The sequence below is a fragment of the Cebus imitator genome, unplaced genomic scaffold (assembly GCF_001604975.1).
Source record: "Cebus imitator isolate Cc_AM_T3 unplaced genomic scaffold, Cebus_imitator-1.0 Scaffold75, whole genome shotgun sequence".
Lineage (NCBI taxonomy): Eukaryota > Metazoa > Chordata > Mammalia > Primates > Cebidae > Cebus > Cebus imitator.
In genome coordinates this window covers 4,460,914-4,483,401 of record NW_016107390.1, presented here as the reverse complement: position 1 = coordinate 4,483,401, position 22,488 = coordinate 4,460,914, and the positions used below count along the sequence as shown (strand labels likewise).

Below are 22,488 nucleotides of genomic sequence, written 5' to 3'. Positions count from 1 at the left end.
AATCCCAGCACTTTGGGAGTCCCAGACGGGCAGATCACTTGAGCTCAGGAGTTTGAGACCAGCCTGGGCAATATGGTGAAACCCCGTGTTTACCAAAAATACAAAAAAAAATAACTGGGCGTGGTGGCGTGTGCCCTGTATTCCCAGTTACATGGGGACTGAGGTGGGAGGATCGCTTTGAGCCCAAAAGATCCGGTCTGCAGTGAGCCAAGATCCTGCCACTGCACTCCAGCCTGGAGGCCAAAGTGAGACCCCGTCTCAAAAAAAGAAAGAAAAAAAAAAGAAATCAAAAACTAGGGAGAGTTATGCAATAAACTGACACAACAGGCTATATACTGCTAAATACATTTTAAAGAAATTACAAATTAAGACACTTATATGTAAAAATTCAAATAACAAATACTATAAAATATAGGCATGTATTTAATAAAATGTGTAGTGAGATTATTTCATAAGGAAAAGGAAATGAGAAACTTCCTTTTCTATAAAAATTTACTTCTACAAAAAATTAAAAAACTTAGATGGGTATGGTGGCCCATGCCTACAGTCCTAGCTACTTAGGAGGCTAAGTCAGGAGGATCCCCTTGAGCCCAGTAGGTCAAGGCTGCAGCAAGCCATGATCACACCACTGCACTCTAGCCTGGGCAACAGAGTGGGACTTTGTCTCAAAAAAAGAAAAAAGAAAGCAAAATTTAAAAAAGATACGTAATATTCAGCACTTGATGAAGGGTTGAAGAAACACACAATTTCATATGCCAGTGGTAGAAGAATAAAAGAAAAAAGGGAAAAAGATTGCTTGTGTGTGTGTGCCTTTTGCTTATTTTTCTAAGGGAATGTTCATCATTATATTCACTTGTAACAAATTCTAGGATCACCATGCTTCTGTTGTGTCATTCTGCTCGGCTCACTTTTAACAACTTTTGTGTAATAGATACTGTAAAATTTTTTCCCAGATTGTCATTTGGCTTTTAAATTTGTTATTTTTACCCAACAAGAATTTTAACATGTACACACTCCTGACCCCAAGTGATCTGCCCACCTCAGCTTCCCAAAGTGCTGGGATTATAGGAATGAGTCACCGTACCTGGCCTGTTGTTTACAATTTTAAAAATACCTTGGCCAGGTACAGTGGTTCACGCCTATAATCCTAGCACTTTGGGAGGCCGAGGTGGGCAGATCATGAGGTCAGATGTTCAAACCTGGACAACATGGTGAAACTCTGTCTCTACTATAAATACAAAAAAATTACCTGGGCATGATGGCACGCGCCTGTAATCCCAGCTATTCGGGAGGCTGAGGCAAGAGAATCACTTGAACCTGGGAGGCAGAGGTTGCAGTGAGCCGTGATCACGCCACTGCACTCCAGCCCAGGTGACACAGCGAGACTCCATCTCAAAAAACAAACAAACAAAAAACCTTTAATTTCCATAAATTGTATATAAGTAGATTACATGTTTGAGAAGACAGATTCTGTGTCACCTTAAAAACTAGAGCTAGAAAGTTTAATTTACGATAAATGTTACCAAATTAAATCAGAATAGACAAGAATACATAACGGGGTTACTGGCTAGTGGGATTACGATAGTACTTAATGGTAGAAAATCTTGTTTTCTAAATTTTCTGCAATGTATAAGGATTAGATTTGTAATATTAAAAAAGTATTAAAAACTAAAGTGGGCTTCAATTTGCAGTGCATTTCATGCATTTTTTATCCAATGAGAAGTATTCAATGACCACAGCAAATAATATTATCAAAGGTCCTCAAGATACCTATATATTTTGAAGTTAAAGTCCTATTGCCTCAAAAAGCTTGCCACAGAAAGTCCTGTATTTGCAATGTTCCCTTTTCATCAAAATAAGTATTTTGTACTTTACCCCTATTATCATCAAGCAGACTCATTTCCCCTATCCTCCTGCTTCCTCAAATCGGTTTCTAGCCGGCTACCTAGAGTTCAAAATCCCTAACCAGTCTCTCAGTTTTGAATTTGCATTTTTTCTATTCCATGTAACATGTGACAAACCATTACTCAGTTGAACACCTTCCAGAAAGTCAGTAAAAAAGGAAGCCTTTTAACTTGCTTACTTTTCTATCTAAATTCTCTTTATTCTGACACTGTTTAGAATTAAAGGATGATCTTAGGATTGGGGGAAAAAGCTATTATCTCAAAGCCTGGTTGTTCTTTTTTTTTTTTNGATGGAGTCTCACCCTGTTGCCCAGACTGGGAGCAGTGGCGTGATCTCAGGTCTCCGCAACCTCCACCTCCCGAGTCAAGTGACCCTCCTGCCTCAGCCTCCCGAGTAGCTGCGACTATAGGTGCATGCCACTAAACCTGGCTAATTTTTTGTATTCTTAGTAGAGACGGGGTTTCACCATGTTGGCCAGAGCTGGTCTCTAACTCCTGATCTCAAGTGATCCACCCGCCTTGGCCTCCTAAAGTGCTGTGACTACAGCGTGAGCCACCAGATCTGGCCTGGTTGTTCTTACCCTCTTTCTAGCATCAAGTCCTTTTCTTTACCCTCAAGAATATTATAAAATGATGTGCAAAACTGCCCATGGGGACAGAATGCACACGAAGTAAAAAACTATTCCTACAGACTCAGAATGAAAAATATTTTTATTTGCCAACATAGTTCTTCAAATCTAACACTATCAAGTTGGTACCACACTTGGGCAATAAGTGAAGGAGATTCCCGACCTGCAATTATACCTTTCATTTGGCTTTTACATCTACCTCATTTGGCTACCTACCACAGAAAACCTCTGAAATAGCTGGAATATCACTAGCTTCCTGATAAGTTGTTCTCACAAAACGGCATCACTTCTGTTCAAACATCAGAGGCGGCAGCAGCAGCCATACCCATCCACGGAGGAAACGGCATTGGCCTATTTATGAGTAAAACTTTGTTCAGGGATTTAGATTTAGTAGTTTCCAGGGGACAATAATTGTGAACATTCATGTTGACAAACCAGATTGAAGAAAGGAAATTGCTTTCTCAGAGGCCATTCACAAAGAAAGAGGATACTGCCTGATTTCTTATGAAGTATTTAGGTGATTAAAGTGATACAGGAGATTGATCACCCCTTATCTCTAAAAATACTTCCTTTAATTGGCTTGTGGGACAACACACTCTTCTAGTTTCCTCACACCTCACTGGCCACTTTTCAATCCTCCTCTTCCACTCAGCTTTCCATGTTAGAGAATACCAATTCTCAATTCTTGGATCTCTTCTCAGTCTAACTCCCTACCCAAGAGATCTCCTCAAGTCTACCGGTGATGCTTAAAATTTAACTATCTTCAGTCCAAACCTCTCCTCTGAATTCCTGACTACAAACTGTCTACTTGATGCATCCATTTGGGTGTTTAATAGACATGTCAAACTTAACGTCTCCAAAATGTTAAAAAAAAAAAAAACCTAGTAACTTCCACTATTGCCACTACTGTCACTCTAGTCTAAACCATTAACGTCTTTTAAACCAGATCATTCCAGTCATTTCATAGCTCATCGCATGGTTCCCAGTGTATTAAAGAATGACTAGAACCCAATTCTTTTGCTTTGCTCAAAATCCTCCAATCAACACTCAGCACTTAAAACCAACCAATAAAATCTCTATCCAATCTCATTTCCTCCTGTAAGCACCTTTTCCTCACTCTCCTTCAGACACAGTGGCCTCTTTGTTTTCCAAATTCACTCATCCCATTCCTGCCTCAGAACCACTGCGTGCTCCCGCCTCAGATAACTACATGGTTTGCTTCCCTACCTAATGCAAGGTCTCTGCTGTCACCTCAGAAAGAGGGATTTTCCCTAAGCACCCTAAGACAGCTCTCAAGATGTAGCATAGTGGATAAAGAGACTGTTTTTGTTGTGTCAAAAAGGGGACACAAAATATATATTTATATTTGCTTGAAGTGAAGAAAAATTCACTGCCAAGCACAGTGGTTCACGCCTGTAATGCTAGAACATGGGAGGCTGAGGAAAGAGGATCACTTTGGCTCAGGAGTTCAAGACCAGCCTTGGCAACAAAATGAGACTTCATCTCTACAAAAAATTAGCTGGGCATGGTGGTGTACACTTGTAGTCATAGCTACTGAAGAGGCTGAGGTGAGAGGATCGCTTAAGCCCAGCAGATTGAGGCTGCAAGGAAATGTAATCATGCCACTGCACCTCAGCCTGGGTGACAGAACAAGACCCTGTCTCAAAAAAAAAAAAAAAAAGTTCACTAAAGAATTTGTGAGAAATAATAAAAATAGCTACTTACTGGATTGGCAAAAGCGGTAACTCAGCAGATAAGATACAAGGTGAAGAGGTTTTTCATGTTATTTCCTTTCAAAATATTATTTGATGTTTTAAACTACCTGAACAAATTGAACACTTGAAAATAAAGTAAAAATAGCAGTCCTCCCTCACTATCTCTTTACCCTGATTACTTTTTCTTCATAGCATCTATCCTTACTTGACTTTTATCGTAAAATAATATAATTATCCATATCCTCCATCATATTGTAAGTTTCGCCTAATTCTTTTACTACTGGAGGAAATAATCATTTTCTCTTTAATTTAAAAAACAAGGCCGGATGTGGTGGCTCACGCCTGTAATCCCAACACTTTAGGAGACCAAGGCAGGTGGATCACAAGATCAGGAGATCAAGACCATCCTGGCCAATGTGGTGAAATACATGTTGGCTAGTATCTACTAAAAATACAAAAATTAGCCGGTGTGGTGATGTGCAGCTGTAGTTCCAGCTACTCAGGAGGCTGAGGCAGGAGAACTGCTTGAACCCGGGAGGTGGAGGCTACAGTGAGCTGAGATCATGCCACTGTACTCCAGCCTGAGCGACAGAGTGAGACTCTATTTTCAATAACTGTACTCCAGCCTGAGCGACAGAGTGAGACTCTATTTTCAATAAACAAACAAACAAACAAAAAAGAACAAAACAAAGCCATCCAAATGGTTTTCATTCTGTGTCACCTTTCCTCCCAGCATCTTTTATTTATGTAACGTTTATTCTATTTATAAATGTGCATGGCTTTGTCCTTGGCTATATAAAGTATATGGCCAGAATGAAGACATAAGAGGTTAGGCTTGTTAAATTTATAAATGTCAAAAAGCCAGAAAGGAAAGCTAATCCCTTGGATGACGGAATCATGATTCAAGAAGATCTCAAGTTTTAACTATGGCTACATTCAAGGAGATGAAATTTAATAGGGGGCAATGGTAAAATACTGCTTCAAAAACATCATCTGTCTGTACATACACAATGGGAGATATCTAGCTAAGTGTAAAAATGTTGATTTATGTTGACTACATCAGTGGTTTCCAGATCAATTTTTCAGAAACAAAATAAGAATCAAGGCTGCCAACTTTTTATTGGTTAAGAACACTAAAAGAAAATAAAATCCCATTACCAATATCAAAAGAAACTTAACACCTACTATCACTATTATTTAATAAAAGCCATTTTGAACATTAGAAAAACAGAACAAAATCTCAAATAAGAATCCCCTGAATTACATAAATATAACTTGAAAAGCCACATAACATTTCTCTCTCTCTCTCTTTTGCTTTGAATTAGCAAAGACAATTACTGCTGTTAGAGAGTTGGTACAATTTTAGACTTTAAACACAAGTGTACGTCTTGAAATAAGGAAAGGGACTATTTCACTGCACTTTGCATTCACACCATAACTGCAGAATTAAATATGGAAACAAGATCAGAACACAAATAGCACTGACAAAACTGAGTGAATCCAGCTGAGAGACGTGAGGATGGCAATGGAAGTCATATGAAGTTGCAGGTGTTGTAACATTTAGACAAAAGAAAATCTAGCTAATATATTGAGAAAAACCTTACTCTGTCTTACTCCTGAAGACTGAATTGCAACCAGTGAGAAGTTATATGGTAAAAGCAGCTACTAGCTCAATGTAAGTAAGATCTTCCTCTTACACTTTTTGAAAGCTGAACAGCGTTTCCTATGTCTAGGGAAGGGTTATAGAGAAGTTGGATCCAATTACATCTCAGAGTAGTAAGTGGCACATTGTATGAGCTGACTTCTAAAGTTCCCTTCAATTCTAAAATTTTATGAACCAGAGTAAGGAAATAAGTGGTACCCTTTTACTTACTAAAAAAGATGAGTAGAAAGAATTTTGGCTTGAGCCAAAAAGACAAAGGTTCAGTTACAGACTCTATCACTTAAGTAATGTGTGACACAGAGGCAAAGTTATTCACTAACTCTATGCCTCAAATTTTCTCAATGTGTAAAAATAATACCTTAATTTAGAAGTCTGCTGCATAAATTAAATACACACATACCACACACACATACACTTCCTGGCACTTAGGAGACGGTTAATATATAGCAGGTATTATTCAACTATTCAATAAACATTGTGTTTCAGAGGATAATATTTTCCATATCATTTATTAATTACTGATATACTTTAAAAATGACTTGTTCTCTTCTATGTCTCAATTGTTTTTCAGACCTAAACAATGCATGCTTGAGATTCTTTTCCACTTCCATACTTTACGCAATCCCTGCTTGTATGTAAGAAAATTTTATGAGGTTTTTCTTTAATTTGCTTTTGCTGTTTTGTTTTTCCACCTTTATTTGATATGAAAGTAGGCTTTACCAGTAACATACATTTGGCTATGTCACTGGCTTTGGCTAAAACATTTCAGCTACACTGGATAATATATCCAGTTTAATCAACCGCACTACTGGACACATGTTTTTTTATCTCGCACAATGGCTAACTCATCACTGAACAATCCTTCATGAAATATGTGAGTAAATAAATCAAAACCTAGGGTATTTGAATAGAAATTTTGGTTGTTAATGAAATAAAGATGGTCTGATACTTCTTTCCATCAAGAGTATCCCATTTCTTAATGAAACAGATCAACATTGAATGCTCCAGTCAATATTATCTACTCACTAAGCATTTTTCAAATGGTATGTAACTGCTCTTTTGTCATACTCCCAGAATAATCTGCAATTGTACAGATATTTTAGTTGGCAATTAAATATGCTGTCTGTTAGATACACAGTTGAAGAGTACACTGCTTAACATACCAGTGTTCAAGACAGATGAGAAAGAAAAGTCTACCTATTAATTAGTAAAGAAAAAATATTTTTCAGAAATGTAATTTTGTGGAATAAAAATCATTTTGACCAAAAAGCTTAAGCATATACAATATTTAGTACCAGATAAGCATTATCTAACTGCAACCAGATACAATAATAAAACTAGTTTTTTCAGCAGATAAAAAAGAGCAAGAAATTGATACTTAGAACAAATCAAACAAATCACGAAGCACAATTTTAAAAAGTACCATAATAGGATCAATATGCAGAATGTATGCTAAAGCTTACAGTAAAAAAACAAAAACAAAAACAAAAAAACTCACGACCTCATGTTAAAATAGGGAACAGGCAGATTATTTCCACACAAAATAATCTCAGAACACAATGAAATTTACCAATAAAATACATTTAAAGCATGATTGCATATAATTCCACACACTGAAATTTAGTTACAGATCTTTAAAGCTGAAATTTAAGATAAACAATACATCCTTTAAAAAGGTCTATTAAAATGCAATGTAAGATGAAAACGATTAAAATTATAAGGCAAGATAAAAAGCAATTTATGGTAAAACTCAACCCAATAAAAAATATAAAGTTAATATATCTTAAAAGTTAAATTCTAAGTTGAAAGTAATCCGTTAATGATCACAGCTCATTAATTGTATCAAAATAAACATCATAGGTTCTTTTTATGCGGAAATTTTATTTTCAACACTGTCTATAGTGTTGATCATCATACTATTATAAAATACTACTGAATTTCAAGAAATAATATTAAAATACGGCTACTATTAAGTAGTAGGGAAAACACTGCAACAGTTTGTTGAAAGCACATATTAGGACATCTTTCCTCATTTAGTAAGTTACTTTATAAAACTAAAGGTCCATTTCAGGAGAATTCCTACTTTTACATGACAAAGGCAAGAACTAGATAAATACAACGGTGAGAATCAAGTTCACGGATAGTCACAGCCTACTCAAGGAGCACGTAGGGAAGCGTTCTCTACGTTTTCACAGGGTCAAAGGGGCTGGGGGACACAGGAAAGATCACTCTGCAGAGTGGGCCTTTAGTTTCATTTGGCTCTGCCTTACATGAGCAGGTTGGCTTGGGCAGACAAGTCGGTTAACTTTCTGTGTTTGAGTGTTTTCTTCTGTCAAGTGTACTTAGGCTCTTCTGTGTTATCTCCAAAGTTAGGAAGAACTAAAGGTAACCCTAGTTTTACTTTTTAAAAATAATGACAGAAAAATACATAACTTGCTATTCATCAATGTACTGTTTCCAGCACTGAATTCCTAAGTCTCTGAAGCATATCCAGTTAGGGATATACCAGTGAAGATCCAGATACTATAGTCATAATGTAACTCTCTCATCTCACATTATTCCTCCACCTGCTCCTCCCCATCCTGCTTTTTCTCTTCTGGTGTGTTTCAAGTAGCAACGACAGCAAACGGCTGTATGCGTTGTAAGCTTAAGGAGGAAATCATTTTAAAGGATGCATTTTCAATCAAATGCATCGCCTGCTTCGCCAAATTCCTCCCCAATGTCTGAATTTTCATTAAGAGAATAAAAATGAGTTAACTTCGGAAACAGATTTATACGGGGCCAGTTGTTTCGTTTGTTTTACTTGCTTAAAAAATAAAACAGCAAGATGTATCTATTCCCTCAGGAACATAAATGCATTACCCGCCCAATGAGAAAACAATTCTGCTGGTTCATTTCCCTGACACAACAGCTTCGTTGTCAGGCCCTTTCTAGCCCAGGCTCCAACGTCATCTAGTAATTTTATATTGATCACCTTGGCAGTGCTTGGACTCCAGCAGACATAGTCTGTCTTCCTTACATTCCTCAAAAAATAAAATAAAATAAAATAAAATAAAATAAAATAAAATAAAACTCTACGGAACACCACCGAACAGAGATTCTGTGACTTAGAATCAAACCCCACGTCTTCCCGCCCTGTGTTAGGAAGCTGCAAATGTTATCTTTTTGTCGCTTGCATAAAATGGAAGCGAACCGTACCCAAACCCTATATTTGAATCCTAGGACAATGAAGCCGACAGGAAGCCACTCTCTCCTCCCCCGGGTTTACTACGGAGCCAGAGCCTCCGCGGGGTGCAGTCGCCTGGCACGGGGCGCGACACCGCGTCTTCCACGCCCTCCCAACGCGTCCGAAAGGCTCCTCGCCTGACCTCGCCAACCGCCTCACACCCCAAAACCAGCCACACAAAAGGGATCGGCCCCGGGAGCTGCTCCAATCGGGGAGAAATCCCTTCCCCAGCGGCTGCGCAGCCATTCCCTCCAATGCTCCGCCCGCACCCCTAGCAAACTGCTACGGCGGAGGGGGAAGGGCTGCACAAAGCCAGGCGAAAGCTGAAATGATTCAACGCACTGAGGAGACGCCGAGGCGGCGGGCAAGGGGCTCGGGAAAGCCAGGGGCCCGCAGCACTGGAGCTCCCGGGGGCCCGCAGCACTGGAGCTCCCGGGGGCGGCGGGTGGGGGATGGGAGGGGTGGCCCCGTCAAGTCCCCGGTCCCGGGCGGGGAGAGGATCGGGGTGGCGGCGCCGCGCGGAGCATCCGGGAAGCGCCCCCTTCGCGGTCCAGCCCCGCACCCCCGCCCCGCGGCGGGCCGCGCCCGAGTCCTCGCCGCAAACCAGAGAAGCAGGATGTGGAAAAGCAGCCGCGGCGGCGGCGTCGCCCACACCGAGCAGCAGATCGCATCACTTACCCCTCACCGTGGAGAGAGGGACCGGACGGGGGAGGCGGGGCGCGTCGCGTCCCGTGAGTCTCTCGCACGCCGTCCTCCCCCGACCTCGTCGTCGTCGTCGCCGCTGTTGTCGTCGCTGTCGCTGCCGCTGCGGTCGAGCTCCGGGGCCCTCAGCTCCGCTGGGCAATAACGTTATTCCACACACGCCCCACACATAGCGGTAACGGCAAAGAGCGGCTACGTAGTGCGCAGGCGCCTCGGGAAATGGCGAGGAGCCGGACCCTATCCCCTCCTCCTGCCCAGTTCCAACGATCCCTTACTGCGCAGGCGCCAGACACAGACAATGAAAAGGGATTGTGCGAGGGTCTCACCCACTCGCTTTTCCAGCTTGGCCACTGCGCAGGCGTGCCCCGAAAGACCAGCTTGAACAATGAAGAGGACCTTGGCGTTAGGTGGGACCGCAACCAACCAGGACTACAGTTCCCAGCGGGCAGAGCGCCAACTCCAAGTGGAGGTCTGGTTGCTGGGCATGCTAGGAGTTGTAGTGTCGGTCGCCTTTACAATCTAGGCTGTTTGGAAGATTTAGAGTTTCTATTTCTTGAGGATTTATTCGACCATTTTGAAAAATATCGCAACCGAAGCAGGGTTCAGAGCTTACTATCTGCGTCCTTGAGTAGACTTAGGGATCAACTGCTGCATGTTAGCAAATTTCCAAGCGTCAAGGCCTTCAGAGAGCCCTTTCTGACATTTGGGTGGTCCAGGCAGCTGAAGGATGGGATGGAGGCGGGACTAAACCAGGCTGGGCTGGAGGAAATGGGCGGGGCCTGGAAACCTGTCTCTTGGCAACAGGCTCTGGCCGCCAAACCGTCCAAGCTAGCGCCCGTGGCGCGGTGGTCTCTGGGAATTGTAGTGTAGCTGGAAGGCTCTCAGAATTGTCAAGCTTGCAGGCTCTGCACCTGAGGACTACAACTCCCGACGTCCACCGGGAGGGCCCGTGGGTGGGAATAGCCCCCAAGAGCTCCGTGCGGGATTCTAGGCTCCCCTGTGACAGCCGCGGCAGGAAGCGGGCGGGCGCTCCCCGGCCACCGGCCTGTTGTTCTCGGAAGCGAGAAAGCTGGACATTTCCCCCCGTAACTCCCAGCTCTGAGCCTAGAGTGTGAATGGCGAAGTCCCCGGAGAACTCTACCCTGGAGGAGATTCTGGGGCAGTATCAACGGAGTCTCCGGGGTGAGTTGCTCCAAACCTGTGTTCCTAGTCCCGAGATGCCCGGGGCCTAGTGGGCGGGAGCAGACCAGGTGCGTTTCCTAACACCTGTGTTCTGCCCCAGCTAGGCTACAGAGGAGCAAGATGGGTGTTGCTGTGATCTTTTGAGGAGGATGAAATAGTTTGAGTTTGTTTTTACAGTTAAGCAACGTTGTTTCCTTAGATTCCCGTAGTTACCTGAACCAACTCCTTGATCTTAACTTGGGCATGTTTCTCAACCAGCGACGGCAGAAACTCTTGGATGCCACTTTTGCCCAGTTCCCATACTTTGCTGTTTAATCCAATAAAAGTCATATTCACAGTTTTTACACATTTAAAGTATGGCATAGTGGATTGAATGTGATTTGTAGGATCAGTGTGTGTGTGTGGGGGGGACACATAATTATTTTAATCACTACAGCCCCCATTTAATTGGGCTAGGCTATTTGTATTCAATTAATCATTTGCAGCTGAATATGTCTAGTTTACACATGGGGAAATCGAAAGCTCAGAGAGGTTGAATTACAGGCTAGAGCCCACAGCTAGTTAGTTGCAGAGTCAGGTATTATCAGGCTTGTCTGCCTTCAAAGCTTATGTTTGTCTTTACTAATCAAGCCGTAATTACTATTATCAAAACCTTATTAATTCAGATTTTCTTACTACATTACCCTATGAGCAAGTATCTGTACAGGTAATGTCTGTACTTTATTTATTTCCCTTTCAGCTCTGTTGGACTTAATAATGTCTGTACTTTTAGATGGCGCTGTTACCTTGGACAGCATATATAACATCTAGAAATTTCGATTCTGTTATAATGGAAGTTATGGAATTGTCCACAGCGTTACTGTGGGGAGCAAATGAAATAACGCCCATAAAGCAGTGATTTTAAGACTTCTTAAAATGTTTACCTATAGTAAGAAATAAATTTTATATGTGGCATATATGTACATATAAACTATGTTTCACTGAAGAATTTTTATTCTACTAAGTGTAATAAACTCTGCTTTCCATTCTGTTGCATTTTCATAACCCTCTAGGTTATGGCTATTTACGACATTTAGAACACTTAAGTTATGCAGCATATGGTGTACTGAGTAATATGCCTACTATGTGTCAGTGCCTACTATGTGTTAAGCATATCAGGTGCTCGACATGCAGTAAGGAACAAGACAAAGTTCCTATCGCCATGGAGCCTCTAAATTAGTTGGGGAGAAAGGCAATAAAAAAAATTATAGATTACTATGTTAGAAAATAAGGGTAGAGATCAGTGCTTAGTAGACAAGCACTCATTAAATGTTGTTATTTATGCTTGATACTTAGAGCAAAGTGAAGATTTTTAAATATTAGAAAGTTTATATTCTCATCACTCAAGATTTTATAAGCGTTATTAAGTATTGTACGTCTGTCAATTGTGTTACAAACTGACATTCTCAGTATTCACACTGCAGGAGTAAAAAAATTGGTCTTAATGAACACCTTCCTCAACCTACTGATGTTTCAAGAGCTGTTAGATACGAAATAAGGACTTCTAACTTTTCATTTGGAAGCAAGAAAAATACTATGCACAATGATATGAGTAATTTTTGGCAATTTTTTGTTTTCATTGAAAGTTTTTCCTGATGCTTCTCTTCCTTTGACCTTATTTTAAGCCTTTATGTAATTGTTGGAGGCTATTTAACATTAGGCATTTTTACGCAATAAAGGGGTTCATTTTAAATTAATGTTATAGTAATATGTTTAATACTAGTGGTACTGCTTTCAATAATTACAGAATGAAGAGTTTTCATTCAAGGATAATACATTTTTTAGTTTGAAGTAAAATTTAAATTTAGTGTCATAACAGTATAAGGTAGTGGAGACATTGCACCAAGAGGAAATATAAGGGATAGAAAAAGTTAAACAACTTTTTAAAAAATGTAGTCATAATTTTAACAATGAATCAAGAAATGTAGCCTGAAATGTTTATGGGTTTTTCAGGACATATTATTTATTTAGTAGCACTTTTATTTTTGTATGTTACCTTATATAACAACTTCTGGAAGGAAACAAAACAGAATTAACCCTGAACTTAAATACAGTCAGAAGTTCTTCACAAATATAAGTTGACATTTTTGAGTAGCATAATTTCCTGTAATTATTTATTTAGAGATGGAGTCTTGCTCTGTCCTCAGGCCGGAGTGCAGTGGTGCCATCGTGGCTCACTGCAGCCTCTCCCTCCCGGGCTCAAGCAATTCTCCTGCCTCTGCTTCCCGAGTAGCTGGAACTATAGGCCACCATGCCCGGCTAATTTTTGTATTTTTAATAGAGACTGGGTTTCGCCATGTTGGCCAGGCTGGTCTCAAACTCCTGACCTCAAGTAATTTGCCCGCTTCAGCCTCCCAAAGTCTGGGATTGCAAGCATGAGCCACCGTGCCCTGCCAATAATGCCCTTTAAAGCTAAATATTGTTTCTTGATAAGCAATGGTGGAGTTATGTGGAAGTTCCTTATTTTGAGTGTGCCTAATAATTTAATAATTTTATTACTATGTAGTAAGATAAAATGTAGTTTAAAGTTCTATGTCTTATTTTGTTTTGGTTTTGTCTATCCAGCATTACTTCCTCAAAATGTCTTGCCTAGTGTATGATTAATGGAAGCCTAATAAACATTATTGGTTTTTCCTCACCAGTTTTCCTCTGGCTTGTAAGTAACGTAGTCACTACTAATAACCCCTCATTTATATTTAGCTCGGAAATAGCCATATAAAAATGCAAAATACTTTTCCTGTTTCCTTGATAGTATTTCCATTTTAAAAAGATCTTTTTCTCATTTCTTTAATTTTGGTTCTATTATGATATTATTATGGAATATCAAGATTTTGAAGTTCTAATGGGAAAACCAAATTAGCATTTACTTTCTTGCCTTTTTTTTCCTGTCTTTTTTTCGTTTTTGGAGATGGAGTCTTGCTCTGTTGCCAGGCTGGAGTACATTGGTGGGATCTCAGCTCACTGCAACCTCCTGCCTCCTGGGTTCCAGTGATTCCTCTGCCTCAGCCTCTCAAGTAGCTGGGACTGCAGGCGTGTGCCACCACTCCCGGCTAGTTTTTTGTATTTTAGTAGAGATGGGGCTTCACCGTGTTGGCCAGGATGGTCTTGCTCTCCTGACCTCGTGATCCACCCACCTCGGCCTCCCAAAATGCTGAGATTACAGGTGTGAGCCACTGCGCCCTGCCACTTTCTTGCTTTTAAAATGAGATCCCTGACTCTCCTTGACCCTGATGATCTTGGAGCAGCTCCGCATTCATCTTTCATCTATCCCCTTACACTTTTCAGTGTACTTGCTGTTTGACTTCTCAAAAGATATCTCTTGCTTTGGGTCACTTATGCCCCTTTACAAGAAATTGGAGATGTTTAACGATTCTTCTTCAAACGAGAGTTCTGACAGAAAAACCAGAAGGCTTTGTTGCCCCCCTCAGATCTGTTATATTATTCCTGCATAGTAAATGGTCTGAAAGTTTCCAGTGTGGTTACAAGTATACATATCCTGGATATCCTGGGAGCCACAGAATTTAATCTAGAATTGGAAGTGATTTGGGAGGTCTCTTGGCAGTATGGTTAGGTGTTCATTTACTCTATGGCCAAGAAAGAGTGAGAAAAGCCACAATCACAGGCAATCCAGGCTCTGTTTTAAGTACTGCACACTTGAGTGTAAGGGGATATCAGAAAGGAGAGAAATTGCTAGAAATGTAGTATGCTAGTCTTAATAACGGAATCATGTCTCATCTCTTGCTGCAGGGTTGGGAATAGATACAATTTTATCAACAACAGCTGTATACATGACTTACCTGTTCACCTGATTCCCAGCCACCTTTGGTTGGTTGGGTATAAGGGAAAACAAAACAAACTTCTTGTATGACAGGAACTCATAATTTCTTTTTTACATACATTTTGCATTCTGTTTTTACCCTTTTCTTTCAACATTTTGGTGTTCAGTCTTCAGATGAATTTATGGGAAGAGTGTGGTAGAGTCAGAGGAGAGAATGTGGAACTAGGAGCCGTGTCACTCACCTAACTTTTGCTTTACTGATAATCATCTGTGTAACTTTAGGCAAGTTAAGGAAACTGTTCTTGGATTCCTATTTCCTTATCTATAAAATGAAAAGTTTGGACTGGATGTGAGAATTCCTGCCTTTAGTGCCAAGCAAATGATCAAAAGGTGTGATGGAATCAGTGCAAGACACTAGGGAAATGATGAGGCTTATGGCTAAATTAGGCAGTTTCTGCATTTTTTTTTTCTTTTTTTTTGAGGTGGAGTCTCACTCTCTCACCAGGCTGGAGTGCAGTGGCGCAATCTCAGCTCACTGCAACCTCCACCTCCCAGGTTCAAGCAAATCTCTTGTCTCAGCCTCCCGAGTAGCTGGGATTGCAGGTGTGTGCCACCACGCCCAGTTAATTTTTGTATTTTTAGTAGAGACAGGGTTTCACCATGTTGGCCAAGCTGGTCTTGATCTCTTGATCTCATGATCCGCTTGCCTCAGCCTCCCAAAGTCCTGGAATTACAGGCATGAGCCACCGCACCTGACCAGTTTCTGCTTTTCCTAAAAACATTTTCTTTCTTGCTCCCTCCCTCTTTGCTTCCTTTATTTCTCTATTTCTCTCTTTTCCCCTCTTTTCTCCCTCTTTTCTTCCAAGAAGAAGCCAAGCAAAACACACCCAGAGCCTGATTCCCCTTTGGACACCACTCTCTGACCCTTGGGTCATTGATGTTCCTTCCGTCAACACTTGGTTGGACCAGATGAATGATAAGGGCTATGTTTTTGTCTTATGGAAATGAGGGTAAGGAGTTGAGTCAGGTACATAGAAAACGAGAGGAACGAATATAGAAAAAAATATATATAATCTCAGGGGTGGGCTTTGTCTTTATGAATTGATCTAGTTCAAGGAAACCAGAGATAAGGTTGACTTTCTATGTTTTACTTGTATATGGGTAGCACATCTATCCAAATCCTGCAAAGTGGAAGGACTCACAATTGTAGAGGGACTTTGTTAATCTTACTAGCCAATAATTTGGTCAGTGTGTTGGCCAGCGGTGATATCATCTGGATCTTTGGCTGACTTAAGAAAATATGTGTGTAACTCAAATAAATGTTCCTGTTTTCTCATAAAACTTGTGTTTCTTTTTTCTTCCTTTTTGCTTTTCTCATGTTTTCTGGATTTTTAAATATTCTTTGCTATATACACTATATGAATATACACACATAAACATAAGGGTGTTTTTGCTGATAATATTCAAATATACATATTCATTTTTTTGTTTTATATACTCATGTGGCTTTTCTTTTTTCTTTTGAGAGAGGTTCTTACTCTGTCAGCCAGGCTGCAGTGCAGTGGCACATCTTGGCTCACTGCAACCTCTGCCTCCGGAGTTCAAGTGACTCTCCTGCCTCAGCCTCCTAAGTAGCTCTAATACAGGCGCCACCACCATATCTGGCTGATTTTTTAATCTTTAGTAGAGACACATTTTCATCATGTTGCCCAGGCTAGTCTCCAACTCCTGGCCTCAAGTGATCTGCCTTGGCTTCTCAAATTGCTGGGATTACAGGTGTGAGCCACCGCACCTGGCTTTTCTTAGTACTTTTAACTTTTATGATCTTTTACTAGAATTTAAAAGTACAGTCTCAAATTTTCTTTCCTACTACTGATGAGATAAAATAAGCAAAATACGGGATTTAGCAACCAGAAAATGAGTGTTTTATGAGGAGTCATCCCTGGAATAACCTAAATCCAAGCTGTGGTTCAGTGTTATGAGATTGTAAGAGTACTTTTGTGTGTTCTTTGTCAGAAATAGGTATTGAGATACTGAGAATAATAATATTCTATCTTGGGAAGTTTAAAGACTTAATGCTCTGATCACATCACCAGTTTCTGCTAAGGTTTTCACTGTTTTACTTGATGATAACTCCTCTTAGAGTCCAAAAGTATAGAAGGTATCCAGAAATGCATACGTGCACTTGCTAAAGCAATCCAGATGATAGTCAAACTTCATCAGAGCCCACTGGATATTTAAAGGAATGGCCTTAGGGCAAGTCTTGCTTTTAGGCCCTGAAACAAAATTAAGCTAAATATGAATTCTGAGCTCATGCTTTTGATGGACATAACACCTATTCCTGACATGTGGATCAGATGTGTCCCATCATGGCACTGTCTGTCTCAGGTTGTGTCCTCCCCACCATCACTCTTGTGGCACAATAGCTCACGGTCACATGGTCACACTCATTTTCCATCAAGAGGCGGCAGCACTTACAATGTAGTAATGTGGTCAGTGTGATAGCAAGTCTCTCCTCAAGACTGTAAACTGTCTTGTTTTATTGATCTCATTTTATTTTATTTTTTATTGTCACAGTTAGGGGTAGAGATGGGTGCTGCTGGCATCTAGTTGGCAGAAACCAGGAATGCTGCTACACTTGCATGACACAGCCCCTTCCAAAACAGAATGATCAGGTCCAAAATGTCAGTAGTCCTGAGGCTGAAAAATCACGATCTAGAAGTACAGGCTTTGCTTGTAGCCCTTGCTCTGCAAAAATTCTTTCACTCTATGACTTAATGCTCTACTATAAGAATGGACTGCCTTCGGCCAGCCTCATTGAAACCTTTCAAACTTTGCAAAGGTTTGAGACTGTTATCTGTGACTTCCCTATATTTCCCTAATATTTTGCCAGCCACCCTGAGTGAATCCCAACAGGCTTTGCTCATAGCCCTTGCTCTGCAACAATCATACTTTGCGGTAATTACAAGTAAGGATATACAGACTGTATTTGCTGGTGATTTTACCTATGTCCTTCTGCCAGCCTGACTAGGATTACTTCTTTTATCAGTGGAAAGTGACAGGTGAATCGGTCCTCTCAGTTGGTGCCAAAGAAATACCAGGTGTATCCCTCAGATTGCATATAGCCAATCTCCTGGATTTGCCAACACCCACATATCTTTAATGATCTTCCAGACATTGCTTTCTTAAGATGTTTGCACTCTTTGTCAGATTATCTTTTATTCCTGGTGCCAACCACTTCAACATGTTTTCAGTTACTAGAGTCTTAGGATAGTATTTTCTTTGAGACTTAAAAAAATATTTTACATAGTACTTAAAATCTCTTTCACAATTGTAATTGCCTTTCACAAAGCTGGCTTTGTCTGATTTTTGGATTCTGCTGTTTATATCTTGGTTGTGCTACCTGTTGGTCCCCTAGTAAACAGTGACAGCAATCTTCTGAGCTGGGCTGAGGCGTAGTCAAGTGTGGACAGACAGATGTATCTCTTATCTCACTGTGGTTTCATTTTTCTGCGTGTCTGCCCTAATCTAAGCTTGTGCTGGGAGCTGCAGTGCATCTCGTGTCTCAGCCTAGGGAGGAATGGTTCATTGCCTATTTTCTCCGAGACAGCTGGGCGCTTTGCAGGGAGTGGTCCCCCCTCCCTGTTACCAGGGCAATTCTCTTTCACATCTCCCAGGACAGATGGAGAATGAAGAAATTAATAATTCATAGTGTGTATATAAGTGGTGATTCTTCCTAGACTGAGATGTACTTGCGTTTGTTCAAAAACATCTTGATAAAGTGAGACCCACTGGTGAATTAAGAGTTAGAACTTAGAAAGTAGGGAAGGGAAACTGTACTCAGAAAATGGACAAGATAGACTGAAATTTGTCAGCAGGCATTACCTCAGGTACCTTTTAAGTGCTCATTGTACTGATTGATGTTTGGACAGTGCATTAGTAGAAATATTTACTTGCACTTATGTTCACGTGATCTGCAGGACTCAGGGGTCCTGTTTGTGTTTGTAGTCATATTTAAGTTTATAGTCAGTTCCTGGTTGCTGGTGGGGAAAAGAAATCAGAATGCATTGTGAAATACCCTTACTGTCCTGTCAGGGGAGAAGAGGAAATGAATGTGTTCTTGCTCTCTTGGTTAGAAACAGATAAAGCTGTGTCCCATTAGCAATTGGATAGGAAACGATAACTGGAACCTTCTGTTTAATCTGGTTTCCTGAAATGTAAGGAGCAGATAACTGCATCTGGGGAGTACTAGTCTTTTTTTTTTTTTTTTTGAGACGGAGTTTCACTCTTGTTACCCAAGCTGGAGTGCAATGGCATGATCTTGGCTCACCGCCACCTCCGCCTCCTGGATTCAGGCAATTCTCCTGCCTCAGCCTCCTGAGTAGCCGGGATTACAGGCACACACCACCATGCCCAGCTAATTTTTTGTATTTTTAGTAGAGACGGGGTTTCACCATGCTGACCAGGATGGTCTCGATCTCTTGACCTCGTGATCCACCCGCCTCGGCCTCCCAAAGTGCTGGGATTACAGGCATGAGCCACCGCGCCCGGCGAGTAGTAGTCTTAATAGGAATTATGGGGGCTTCAGCTGCAATGGCTCCAGCTGAAAAGCCACGGGGTTTCATCTGTCCTGAATCATCTGAGTCTTATTTTTCTTTAAGATTAACTGTGTTTGTCTTTTACAGTATATAATTATGTTGCTTTGTATATGTTTGAAAAGCACCTAGCATGTTTTGAAACGTAGCGTTGAAATGACTTTAAAATTTCAACTCTATAGTTTTAGTTTTAGGCACAGTTCTTGCAAGTTCCTTCATTTCCTCTCTGACCCTAGTAACTTTGATGTTAGTAGTTACAAACAAACACACAAACCCTAAAGCCTTGTGTATCACTTTTCTCTGGGATAGTTGTTGAAATTCAGTAGCTCATTATTTCACATAATATTATGGTCATTGTGCAATTTAACATGTGGTCTTCAAATGTTATAAATTCTAAAAGATTAAACAAGAACATTAGAAAAGGAATGAAAAGTGCTGTTAAAGTCCTGCCCTTATTGTAATCTGATGAAAGAACTCTGCCTGTAGAGACTTTTAACTACAGCTAGTGCTCGACTTACGACCATGATTGGTTCCGTCAGACCGGTCGTAACACAATTTGGTCGTAAGTTGAGTAGGCTATATGTACAGTACTGTGAAATGACGTTATAAAAATCTTTAAGTCATATTTTATCATAATTTTCTTTCATTATTGTTATATATCATAATTTTCTTTGTTCATTTTATGCCATTTGTATCATCGCTACACCATTTTATTTCTTATTTTTACATTCGTCAGGTTTAAGTAAAACACTGCATTACCAGTACAACTGGTTTAATAATTGCAAAACATACAAAATTACAAAATACAGGTGCATACAAAAATACAAAATACAGGTGTAAAAAATACCATAGGAAACATTTTCCCAATTGCAAAACATATCAAAATATATAAACATGTACGAAACATTTTATTGGCCGCTGGTGCTTGGCTGCGGATCGTTGATGTCGTCATCTGAGGCAGCATTTGGGGTTACCAGAGTTGGTTTTTTCATAAAGATGGTAAGCTTTGTCTGAATTGTATGTTTCTTTTTTTCTTCATAAATTTCACGATATGGACAAAACACATAGTACGCCATCTGTTCAATCCTTGCAAATCGTTCGATGTTTGGGTCCATTGCTTCGAAATGTATAAGAAGTTTATTCAGTAAAGATAAACCATCAGATAATCCCTTAGTAGTGAACTTTCTTTCTGGCTTCTCCTCTTCTTTCTCTGCTTCTCTTCTTTCTTCTTCCGCCATTCTTTCTTCTTCCACCACTCTTTCTTCCAGTTTGATTAGCTCTTCATTTGTAAGTTCTCCGGATTCTTTGTCTAGCAACTCTTCGACATCTTCCATTTCACACTCCAAAGAAAGGTCTTTAGCAAGTTTTACTATTTTTTCCCGAATAGTTTCAAGTTCATGTTCACTGTCAAATCTGTCAAAATCATTAACATAGCGCTTAACACAGTTTTTCCAGATGCCATTCACGCACTTTGTCATCACAGCCTCCTAGGCGGTAGTGATATTCTTGATACACATCAAAATGTTGTAGTGTTTCCAAAAATCTCACAATGTTAGTTCTGAGTCAGCATCTGTAGAGGATATTGCTTGAGCGAAGGTGGTTCGGAGATAGTTGGCCTTTAATGTAGCAATTGAACCTTGGTCCATAGGCTGGATGAGTGGAGTCGTGTTTGGCGGAAGAAAAACAAATTTTACATCTGGATGGAGATCGCCTAGATGTGGTGGGTGTCCAGGCNTCTGTTCTGCTAGATATCCCTCACCTGTAATTAATTCATCCAGACTATCAACAAACGTACGTGCTCCTTCCTCATCCGCACTCACTGCTTCTGCAGTCACTTGAACACTATGCATTTGGAATCTTTTCTTGAATCTCTGGAACCAGCCAGTGTTTGCTACAAATTCTTGACTGTAATCTTCTCCAGCGCGCTCCTTCAGAGTCTGAAATAGACTTCTCGCCTTCATCTGCACAGTAAAAAGACTTCATGGTGTCCGTTTTTGAATTTGATCTTCCATCCAAATATATAGCAATTTCTCCATTTCGTGGATGGGCCCGCTTCGTTGCTTTGTTATAACTGTTGATCGCATGGGTGCAGAACCTTTCACAGCTTCACGAATTCTTTCTTTATCTCTCAAAATCGTCGCCACAGTCGAGTGTGATAACTTCGTATCACGTGCGATCACATTCACTTTCTTTCCTCCTTCTTACTGCTTAATTACCTTCATTTTCGTGCTGAGATCGATGGCCTTTCTTTCCTTCTTGGCAGGCTGAGGCATAGACAGAGACAATTTCCTCTTGGTAGACATCTTGGGAAGAAGAGTTTGATGAAAAATATCCAAGACACAAAACACAAATTGCTGTACCGAGTCTGGGATAACAGTTGAAATGGTGCACGCGGAGATGGTAGTGCTGCCGGAAGCTGGTCCGCACTGTCGTACGCCCAGCTGGGCAACGTTTGCGCTGCCAGACGCGGAGCAGTCGTGGCTAGTGATTGTGGTCGTAAAGTCGAGTGGTCATAAGTTGCATAGGTCGTAAGTCGATCAATACCTGTATGCAGATTTTTTTTTTCAGATTTTTTTTTTCTTTTTCCTTAAAATAGCGACAAATAATGGGAGAGGGTGCTAAATAAATATATGTTAGTAGTGATTGGTTAAATATATTCTGACTCATCCAAACAGCTACTTTCTAAGCTGCTTGTAACATTACTACCATGCACAAATGGCAGCATGGTTCTACTTCCTTAACGAAGGCTGGGCGTGGTGGCTCACACCTGTAATCCCAGCACTTTTCAAAATCCCTGTTTCAGGTGTACAGTGAAGATCACTGGTGACATGACAATGTCATTTCCAAGTGGAATTATTAGTCTTCACCAGAAATCCAACTCCAGCTGTGTTGTGCTTCAGGGTGAAGCTTATTAGCTTTTACTCAGACTAGATATAAATAAATAATTATCCCTTGTCTTAGAGGTGAAGTCATTTGAAAGCTCCATATAATTCATTTTTTTAAAGATGCAACAAAAATTTTTTATTGTAAATTGACAATTTATAATTGTATAAAT

At 40.5% G+C, this 22,488-nt stretch overlaps 3 protein-coding genes across 17 annotated transcripts in view; 2 read left to right on the top strand and 1 right to left on the bottom strand.

Moving 5' to 3' along the window:
• CEP170 (centrosomal protein 170) overlaps positions 1 to 10,103 on the bottom strand; it is a 127,554-nt gene extending 117,451 nt beyond the window's left edge. For 6 of the 10 annotated variants that reach the window (XM_017531928.2, XM_017531930.2, XM_017531931.2 and 3 more), the window contains exon 1: positions 9,816 to 9,945. The gene's annotated coding sequence lies outside the window, so the exon portion shown is untranslated. Of the gene's footprint in view, positions 1 to 9,815 lie in introns of all 10 variants that reach the window. The other 4 variants (XM_017531934.1, XM_017531935.2, XM_017531936.2 and 1 more) reach the window with 2 other exon arrangements.
• LOC108306857 lies at positions 9,912 to 11,375 on the top strand. Its single transcript, XM_017531957.2, has one exon. The coding sequence runs from the start codon at positions 10,059 to 10,061 to the stop codon at positions 10,707 to 10,709; it is 651 nt and encodes a 216-aa protein (XP_017387446.1). The 5' UTR covers positions 9,912 to 10,058; the 3' UTR covers positions 10,710 to 11,375.
• The window catches only part of SDCCAG8 (SHH signaling and ciliogenesis regulator SDCCAG8), a 251,444-nt gene continuing 239,778 nt past the window's right edge, over positions 10,823 to 22,488 (top strand). For 4 of the 6 annotated variants that reach the window (XM_017531944.2, XM_017531938.2, XM_017531937.2 and 1 more), the window contains exon 1: positions 10,823 to 11,021. In XM_017531944.2, coding sequence (XP_017387433.1) covers positions 10,955 to 11,021 — 67 coding nt within the window. In that variant the 5' untranslated portion in view covers positions 10,823 to 10,954. The remainder of the gene's footprint in view (positions 11,022 to 22,488) is intronic. The other 2 variants (XM_037739835.1, XM_017531945.2) reach the window with 2 other exon arrangements.

Excerpts from the sequence above, each read along its gene's own strand:
- LOC108306857 (XM_017531957.2), top strand. The coding sequence starts at position 10,059 with ATGGCGAGGAGCCGGACCCTATCCCCTCCTCCTGCCCAGTTCCAACGA.